Here is a 10,472-nt window from a genome sequence, read left to right as displayed (position 1 = left end):
CAACTCAAACACAGCTTGTGAGCCATTTAAAAAGACATGATTTAAAAAACATAAAAAAAGACAATTAGCAGAGTCAAATTTTATTCTTGACAAGAAGAACTGACAGAATTATGAATCTAACCCTATATCACACACACAAACTGTTGCCCCACAACATTGATTACACTGCGGGTCGGGTCGGGTCAGGTAGGCTCCGGTTACTAAAATGGGCGGGAAAAATGCCCAGGATCCCCTCCGTAGCTACTACACGTCAGCCCATTGCATTTCGCAGGAGTAGCACATCTTGCTCCGCTATTAGCAAAGATCCTCTGATATAGGATCTTTGCCATTAGATCTTTGGTAAGTAAGTCCTCCTGGCAGGTCCTCCGGCGCGACAGGGGGCGCTGCGGGCAGTGACTCCTTCGGTGCGACAGGGGGCGCTGTGGGCGGTGAATCCTCCGGTGCGACAGGGGGTGCTGTGGCGGGTTACGCCTGTGGGCGGTGACTCCTCCGGTGCGACAAGGGGCGCTGTGGGCGGTGAATCCTCGGGGCAGACAGGGGGCGCTGTGGGCGGTTACGACCTTACGACAGCGGGCAGTCGGAGCAGGGGCATCGGACGAGATGGCGGTGTTGGTGACTGCGCTGCTGTTGCTGTGTGTCAGTGTGGGCGCAGGTAGGGGCACTTGTTAATGGGGGGCCCGGCCGCCGGCTCGCCGTGCTGGGGAGGGGAGGGGGTGACAGCGGCTCTCTCTGCCCCCGCAGGGCTGTCTGTCTGTCGGATGCCGAGACCTGGGCGGGGAGATGGAGGAGCGGCGGCGGCCTGTGGCCGAGCCCAGGGCAATGGCGATGAGTTGGCTGAATAGGGAAGGGAAGGAAAGGAGTGAGGTTGTGAACAGGGATCAGGATGGGTGTGGGCAAAGGTTGGGCAGATGCCGGAGCATTGGGAAACTGAGCAAACGTCATCATTTTAGAGGGGTCATTCTCCAGTTGCTGCGCCATTTGCAGGCGGCTCTGTTATTGCCAATGCCATGTTATTGTTTACTCATCCTTTCCACCAAACCACTCCCAACCCTTCCCCTGCAACCACAGGAAATGCAACACCCTCCTCCTCAACTCTGTCCAGAGACCCCGACTGTCTTCGGGTGAAACAGCGGTTCACTTGCACCTCCTCTAACCTCATCCACTGCCTCCAGTGTTGCTGATCCTGTACATCGGCGAGACCAAGCGTCGGCTCGGCGACCGTTCCGCCAAGGCCGACTGGATCTCCCGGTTCTAACCATTTTAAGTCCCATTCCCACACTAACCTTTCTGTCCTGGGGCTCGGCCATTGCCAAATCCAATCCAGAGGAGCAGTACCTCATATTCCCCTTGGTAGCCTGCCAACACCCTCCCATTACACCTCTTTTTCTTACACCCCACCCCCGTGCCCCACCTAAACTCGTACCTATTTCTCCTCTCCACTTTCTAGCTTTCTTTCTTCCCCTCCACCTATACATATTCTATTTCCACCAAACCACTCCCAACCCTTCCCCTGCAACCACAGGAAATGCAACACCCTCCTCCTCAACTCTGTCCAGAGACCCCGACTGTCTTCGGGTGAAACAGCGGTTCACTTGCACCTCCTCTAACCTCATCCACTGCCTCCAGTGTTGCTGATCCTGTACATCGGCGAGACCAAGCGTCGGCTCGGCGACCGTTCCGCCAAGGCCGACTGGATCTCCCGGTTCTAACCATTTTAAGTCCCATTCCCACACTAACCTTTCTGTCCTGGGGCTCGGCCATTGCCAAATCCAATCCAGAGGAGCAGTACCTCATATTCCCCTTGGTAGCCTGCCAACACCCTCCCATTACACCTCTTTTTCTTACACCCCACCCCCGTGCCCCACCTAAACTCGTACCTATTTCTCCTCTCCACTTTCTAGCTTTCTTTCTTCCCCTCCACCTATACATATTCTACAGGAATGCTGCCTGGGCAGCTGGGTTACTCCAGCACTTTGTGTCCTTTCAATCTTTATGTTTATTGTTAGGGAGTTGAACACAAAAGTAGTCATGCTTACGTTATTTGTCGTATTGTTGGAGCACATCTGGATTTCTGGGATGCAGCTGTAGTCGTCTCATTTAAGGAAGGCTGTTAATTGAGGAAGGAGGCAGTTTGTGGAACGTTTACTAAACTTCCCCAGAATTGGTTGTCATTTGAAGAACAATTGGAACATGCAAGTTCCTGAAGATGGATGTGGAGAGGATGTTTCCATAAAAACAAACTGGGTTTGTGGGATCGTGCCTGACATTCCTCAAATCTATTTAACTTCCCACTGCCATCACTAAAGAATGCCGCCATGAGAGAGAACGTTTAGCATTTAACCCTGATTAAACCCATAAAATATGTTGTATGTGTCAGTAACATTGCCTCTTATTCTTGTAAGTTGCAATCAGTTGAGTTCTAACATGTTTAACTTTTCCTCATCTCCAGGGCTCTCACTTAACTTTTTTTCCCTGTAACCAGCTGGGCAACCTCGGCAGGTTTTTAGGTTGCCAAATGACAGTTTAGGTGGTCATTTAAGACGTGCTAATGCGAAGTGCGTGGTTACCAATCGGAATCATGGTCAATGAAGCGCACACATATTATTTCTGCTTCAAATAAAGTCAAAAACTAAACATATTCACCAATCAAGACATGATCTATACCACAATGACATACAGCAAAATTACAATGCAGCATCTCAACTCTTTTTACATGTTGCAATGAATGCAATTTCTATTATTTCTTTCCACTTCCAAACAAAAATGTGGTTTGATTATTCACTGTATGATCAACCTCAGTGAGACCAAGTGCAGGCTTGGCGAACGCTTCGCACAAAACCTCCACTCAGTTCGCAATAACCAACCTGATTTCCCGGTGGCTCAGCCCTTCAACTATCCCTCCCATTCCAAATCCGACCTTTCTGTCGTGGGCCTCGTACATGGCCAGAGTGAGTCCCACCGTAAATTGGAGGAGCAGCACCTCATATTTCGCTGGGGCAGTTTACACCCCAGCGGTATGAACGTTGGCCTCCAATTTCAGGTAGTCCCTGCTTTCTCCTCCACTCCCCAGCTCTCCCTCAGCCCACTGTCTCCGCCTCTTCCTCTCTTCTTCCCCCACCTCACATCAGTCTGAAGAAGGGTCTCGACCCGAAATGTCGCCTATTTCCTCACCCATAGATGCTGCCTCACCCGCTGAGTTTCTCCAGCATTTCTGTCTACCCATTCACACAAGTTCTGTTATCCCACTTTCCTCACCCACTCCCTACACATTAAGGGCAATTTTACAGAGACAAGTTAACCTACAAAGCCAATGCGTCTTTGGGATGTGGGAGGAAACCCACACGCTTGCTGGGAGAATGTGCAAATTCAACACAGACAGTGCCCGAGGACAGGATCAAACCCAGATCTCTGGCGCCTGGCAGCAAGTCTACCAGCTGTGCCTCCATATTTTGCTTTTCAACACACAAAATATTATACGCTGATAACTTTGGTTACTAAAAAGAAAGAAACTATCCATTTTCATTCTTAAATCTCTCTAAGTGACGCTATGTCCCTCTTTACATCTACTGTATGTTTGAATTCAGTTCAAGACTATGCGGCAGTACATTGACCATAAAGTTGCTGCCTAAAATTGCCAGAGACCCGGAATTGATCCTGAATATGGGTGCTGTCTGTATGGAGTTTGCTCCTTTTCCCTTTGATTGCATGGGTTTTCTCCGGGTGCTCTTGTTTCCTTCCACATTCCAAAGGTGTGCAGGAACCTTTTTCAGACCCATCCCAAAACGTAATATTTTACTTTTGTCCAAAGATTCTGTCTGACCTGTTGAGTTATTCCAGCTTTTTGTTTCTAGTTCCTTCCTACACACACAATACTATACTATATATTACACACACACAAGTGTGTGTGTATAAATATATATATATCTATTTATATGTAACCATATACAAGTACTATGTTTACATATTCTGTTATGCTGCTGCAAGTAAGGATTTCATTGTTCTAACTGGGACGTGAGAGAATAAAACACTCTTGATTAAAGGCCGATAAATCTCCAGGGCCAGATAGGCTGCATCCCAGAGTACTTAAGGAAGTAGCTCCAGAAATAGTGGATGCATTAGTAATAATCTTTCAAAACTCTTTAGATTCTGGAGTAGTTCCAGAGGATTGGCGGGTAGCAAACGTAACCCCACTTTTTAAGAAGGGAGGGAGAGAGAAAACGGGGAATTACAGACCAGTTAGTCTAACATCGGTAGTGGGGTAACTGCTAGAGTCAGTTATTAAAGATGGGATAGCAGCACATTTGGAAAGTGGTGAAATCATTGGACAAAGTCAGCATGGATTTACGAAAGGTAAATCATGTCTGACGAATCTTATAGAATTTTTCGAGGATGTAACTAGTAGCGTGGATAGGGGAGAACCAGTGGATGTGGTGTATCTGGACTTCCAGAAGGCTTTCGACAAGGTCCCACATAAGAGATTAGTATACAAACTTAAAGCACATGGCATTGGGGGTTCAGTATTGATGTGGATAGAGAACTGGCTGGCAAACAGGAAGCAAAGAGTAGGAGTAAACGGGTCCTTTTCACAATGGCAGGCAGTGACTAGTGGGGTACCGCAAGGCTCAGTACTGGGACCCCAGCTATTTACAATATATATTAATGATCTGGATGAGGGAATTGAAGGCAATATCTCCAAGTTTGCGGATGACACTAAGCTGGGGGGCAGTGTTAGGTGTGAGGAGGATGCTAGGAGACTGCAAGGTGACTTGGATAGGCTGGGTGAGTGGGCAAATGTTTGGCAGATGCAGTATAATGTGGATAAATGTGAGGTTATCCATTTTGGTGGCAAAAAAAACGGGAAAGCAGATTCTTATCTAAATGGTGGCCGATTGGGAAAGGAGGAGATGCAGCGAGACCTGGGTGTCATGGTACACCAGTCATTGAAGGTAGGCATGCAGGTGCAGCAGGCAGTAAAGAAAGCGAATGGTATGTTGGCTTTCATAGCAAGAGGATTTGAGTATAGGAGCAGGGAGGTTCTACTGCAGTTGTACAGGGTCTTGGTGAGACCACACCTGGAGTATTGCGTGCAGTTTTGGTCTCCAAATCTGAGGAAGGACATTATTGCCATAGAGGGAGTGCAGAGAAGGTTCACCAGACTGATTCCTGGGATGTCAGGACTGTCTTATGAAGAAAGACTGGATAGACTTGGTTTATACTCTCTAGAATTTAGGAGATTGAGAGGGGATCTTATAGAAACTTACAAAATTCTTAAGGGGTTGGATAGGCTAGATGCAGGAAGATTGTTCCCGATGTTGGGGAAGTCCAGGACAAGGGGTCACAGCTTAAGGATAAGGGGGAAATCCTTTAAAACCGAGATGAGGAGAACTTTTTTCACACAGAGAGTGGTGAATCTCTGGAACTCTCTGCAACAGAGGGTAGTTGAGGCCAGTTCATTGGCTATATTTAAGAGGGAGTTAGATGTGGCCCTTGTGGCCAAGGGGATCAGAGGGTATGGAGAGAAGGCAGGTACGGGATACTGAGTTGGATGATCAGCCATGATCATATTGAATGGCGGTGCAGGCTCGAAGGGCCAAATGGCCTACTCCTGCACCTAATTTCTATGTTTCTATGTTGACTTACGTCGCTAATGTATGGAATTGAACTAGAGTACAGGTGATCGGTGGTCGGCGTGGACTCGGTGGGCTGAAGGGCCTGTTTCCACGCTGCATCTTTAAATTAAACTAAAAACACTAAAACCAGGAAGAAATCTAAAGAAGGGTCTCTACCTGTAACGTCACCGAATTTCTTCTATCCAGAGATGCTGGCTGCTCCATGGAGTTTCCCAAAAAAATTAAAACCATGGAATAGTCTTCAGCCTACCATTGTTACCCAACCAGACGTAACTAAATTTAAGGTAGCTCTTTTTTCCCAAGAACCCTTTTTTGCTTAAGTCCAAGTCAAGAGTCAAGAGAGTTTTATTGTCATGTGTCCCAGATAGGACAATGAAATTCTTGCTTGCTGCAGCACAACAGAATATCTAAACATAATACAGAATAGGAGATAAAAGTTCAGTGTGTCTAGAGATACCTTAGACTATATATATACACAGTAAATAAACAGATAAAGTGCAATAGACTTATTTTTCAGAGTTTGGTGGTGGTGGGTCTGTTACAGTTTAAATTCCGTTTGGAATATTTTTGGTTAAACCAGGAAACCAAGACGCAAAAGTTACTCCAGCTCCAGGGAGTAAATTTGCAGGGCGGCACATGCACATAACCACGGCCGATGATGTGCTGACCGTGGTTGTGTGCATGTGCAGGGGAGGATGTGCAAGGCGGCCTGTCGTGCCCCGCGGATGAGGAGCGGAGCGGAGACCCGAGACCCGGACATGGATACGGTTGGAGGGCGGAGACTGAAAGTAAAAGAGAGAAAGATAGAGAGGGGGGCCCACTCAGAATTAAACTATGGCTGTTCCGGGTGCTCGCCAAGCTGGGCAAAATTACACGAGTTTTAGGTTGCCCAGCGGGCCATTGGCACCTGGGCAACCACTAATTTCGAGCCCACAACCTATCCATCCTTGACACCACACCTTCTCTGATCCTCATCACATGAGCATTCTGTATTCCGATCCACCCACAATGAAATCAAATCTTTCCTTCAACAGGCAAACAAAAGATTCAATTGAGCAAATTGTGTGGTTTTGAAGGGGAAGTCACCAGTACCAGAGACTGAGCCATGCAGGCCAGCACATGAACCAGGAGCTGCGGTGGGCTATACACCCTTCAAACTTACCCGCTTATCTTTTGATGAAAGCATGGGTGATCTGATTGTAATCTCTCCTGAATTCTTCCCCACACAGGGTAACCTCTCATTCCCTTGATAATCAAATTTCTGTCTGCTACTCACTTTGAAAAAAACCCCATATACTCAGCTTCACTGCTTTTATGGAAAATAAGTTCTGGAGAATCTCTACCCTTATGGGGGGGATATTCAGTGGTGGGGTTAGTGAGATCTGGCTGTTTAAGAATTTTACACTATAATTCATCCTATTTAGCACAGAGCTGAGTAACTCAATTGAGTAATTAAATTTAAACTGTTATGTTAGAAAAGACAGCTCATTAAACTGATTTGTTTAGGAAGGAACTGCAGTTACTGGTTTAAACCAAAGATAGACACAAAATGCTAGATTGAGCGGATTCAGCAACATCTCTGGAGAGAAAGGATGGGTGACGTTTCGGGTCGAGACCCTTCTACAGACAGAATGATTTGCTTCTTTAAAACCCTTTATTGAATGGGCAGCAACGCAGGAGTAGATAGGGGGTGTTTTGCATGTTATTAAAAGAGAATTCTGAGAACTATTTGTATCATCTTCTCCTTGGATGGTCCCTGAAGCTCAAATCTGTTCCACTCCAGTACTTTTTAAACAGTGCCATAAATTGTGGCGACTGTATTTGTGGTTGTGCAAAATAATTTCACAGTACGTGACAATAAAGAAGCATTGAACTAAATTCTCAGTTCCCGGACACCACCCTATTTTGAGCTGTCAGGGCCGGAGATTCTCCTGTCATTGTGGATGTTACATTTTTTTTGCAAGGACACTTTGAGAACATTAATTTCCTCGACCTTCTGCTCATATCTTGCTGTGTCAGAGTCCACTGTTGCACATGTGAGCATCTTGGCACAGCCTTTAAGGTCAGATGAGAGTACTTTGAATGGTAATGTTGTCATGGAAGTCTGGGAAAGGCGACTGAGGGTCTCCTCGTGCCAGTGGAGTTAGTGTTTTGGGGAGAGGAGACAGCGGTGGTGTTTTTGAAATGCCTGCACTGAGTCATCCATGCCTCTGAAATGCATCATTGTTTATTGGCCAAGTATTCACATACAAGGAAATTGCCTTGGTGCTCCGCCCACAAGTAACAACATGACATACAGTGACAGTTATGAATGACTCAGAAAACACTAAACATCAATAATAATAAAACATTAATGATAAAATACCATTGATCTAGCATGCGATCCAACAAAATACTAGATCAAAGGGAGGCTGTTGACTAGAGCAACTACTCGTGTCTGGAGGACCATGAGCTTTGTGCAAAGTTTGAGATCTTCATGCTCAAATCTTTGTGGTTGGGGATGTGGGAGAGTTGTGGTTGGGAACCACCTTTGTGGCCAAACCAGGAAAAGTTGGCGGTATTTGGAGGATTGGTGGGTTCCTGTTGACTAATTTGGGGATGAAGTCGATGATTTGAAGTTCAGCCTGCAGACTCACAAGCCTTACAGCTTGCAAACTGCGGTTGAACAGACCTCACACCTGCAGCGGAGCAACATAGATTGAAGTGTTCTCCAGTTGTCCTGTGGATAAGCTGCACCAGTAGTAACCTTGTTAGGGAGGTACAACTTTGCATTGAGAGAGACTGAGCACAGTATGGGTGTGTTGAAACTGCTGGGATCAGTTTAGTTTATTGTCACATGTAAGGAGGTACAGTGAAAAGCTTTTGTTGTGTGCTAACCATTCAGCAGAAAAACAAAATGTGATTACAATAGAGTCATTCACTGTGTACAGATGCATGATAAGGGAATCATGTTTAGTGCAAGATAAAGCCTGTAAAGTCCGATCAAAGATAGCATGGTGGTTCAGGACCGCTCACTAGTTGGTGATGGGATGGTTCGGTTGCCTGATAACAACTGGGAAGAAACTGTCCCTGAATCTGGAGGTGTGCCTTTTGCCCGCTGGAAGAGGGGAGATGAGGGAGTGGCCAGGGTGCGACTCGTCCTTGATCATGATACCGGGCTTGCCGAGGCAGCGTGAGGTATAAGTGGAGTAATGGAGGGGAGGTTGGTTTATGTGATGGTCTGGACTGCGTCCACAATTTGCTGCAATTTCTTGCTGTTCCCAAGTCATTCCGTGGATCTCCTTTGATGGAAGGGCAAGAGGGCGCTTAATTGTTGTGGGCTGTTTTTATTCAGGATCCCTTTCCACAGCAGCAGTCTGACGATCGAACAGAGTAATATCTAAACGTTTCCTTCCCAACCCAATCCAGGAATGTTCCATGATAAATTGGCAGTGTTGTGTGAACGATTTGATAAAAAGGATCTGTCCTTGCTCTTCAGGCTTATCTGGAACTGCAGCCTGATTTATTTTTATTATTTCCTTCTCAAATCAATCAAGACAACCTGGTTGATTCAAACAATATGGATTTTAGTGAGAATCTCAGGGTCCCAACCCAAAGCATTGTCTGTTCCTTTGCCTCCACCAATATTGTCTGACACGCTGAGTTGGTAATGTTTGAACTAGGGGTTCCACACTCGCAAGAAAGTGGTCATAAGTGTTAGAATCTCTGGAATCCAAGACCAGTTGGCAGAATCCAAAATTACAATGTTTTGGGAGGTAGAGTGTTATTTTGAGATTGGAAGTCGGTGACCTGTGTGGTCATAAGATCATAGGTGATAGGAGCAGAATTAGGCCATTTGGCCCATCAAGTCTACTCCACCATTCAATCATCTCTCCCTGCTAACTCCATTCTCATGCCTTCTCAAAAGATGGTGACGCTGTTGAACAGCTGCGGCTCGCCTGCAGTCCGTCTGTTTTTACTTTTGTTGTTGGTTTTTTGTGTCTTGTTTTAGTTAATTTTAGTTTCTTAGGCTGTGTTATGTGTGGGCGGGGGGTGAAATGTTTTTTTGTCTCTTCCTTCGGTGGGAATGCGACTTTTTCTTGTCGTATCCCCCTTCCCTGCGTCCGTCTGCGCTGAGGCCTAATGGCGGAGCTGGTGGTCTGCAACTGCGACCGACCTCGAGGCTCCGGAGGCAGAGCCAGCCAGGACTTACAACGAGAGGCTGGCCGACTTCGGGGCTGAGGCGGCGGCGGCCTGACTCGGAGCTGATGCTGCGGGACTCGGAGCTGAGGCTGCGGGACTCGGAGCTGAGGCTGCGGGACTCGGAGCTGAGGATGCGGGACTCGGAGCTGAGGCTGCGGGACTCGGAGCTGAGGCTGCGGGACTCGGAGCTGAGGCTGCGGGACTCGGAGCTGAGGCTGCGGGACTCGGAGCTGAGGCTGCGGGACTCGGAGCTGAGGCTGCGGGACTCGGAGCTGAGGCTGCGGGACTCGGAGCTGAGGCTGCGGGACTCGGAGCTGAGCTGAGCTGAGGCTGCGGGACTCGGAGCTGAGGCTGCGTTCCGGCGGCGGCCCGACTCAGAGCTAAGGCGGGCCGACTCAGAGCTGAGGCAGCGGCGGCCCGACTCGCTGAGGAGAGGGAGATGGAGATGGGGAGGAGAAGGGTTGGGGGAGGGGAGGAGAAGGGGTGGGGGGGGGGAGGAGGAGAGAGGGGGAGGGCGAGAGAGTTGTGGGGGGGAGGGGGAGATGGGGTACCACCATGAGGTACCACCTCCAGTTTAAATTCCATTTGGAATATTTTGGACACCCGCACAAATCAAGAATCTATCTATCTCTCCCTTAAATATATCCACTGACTCTGCCT

The 10,472-nt window shown here is 47.6% G+C and overlaps 1 protein-coding gene across 1 annotated transcript in view; it reads left to right on the top strand.

Moving 5' to 3' along the window:
• The first annotated feature begins 499 nt into the window (after positions 1-499).
• The window catches only part of psap (prosaposin), a 75,600-nt gene continuing 65,627 nt past the window's right edge, over positions 500-10,472 (top strand). Inside the window, exon 1 of the mRNA XM_055661953.1 lies at positions 500-652. Coding sequence (XP_055517928.1) covers positions 601-652 — 52 coding nt within the window. The 5' untranslated portion in view covers positions 500-600. The remainder of the gene's footprint in view (positions 653-10,472) is intronic.

This window comes from Leucoraja erinacea, chromosome 34, assembly GCF_028641065.1.
Source record: "Leucoraja erinacea ecotype New England chromosome 34, Leri_hhj_1, whole genome shotgun sequence".
Lineage (NCBI taxonomy): Eukaryota > Metazoa > Chordata > Chondrichthyes > Rajiformes > Rajidae > Leucoraja > Leucoraja erinaceus.
This window is presented reverse-complemented; position numbering and strand designations above follow the sequence as displayed.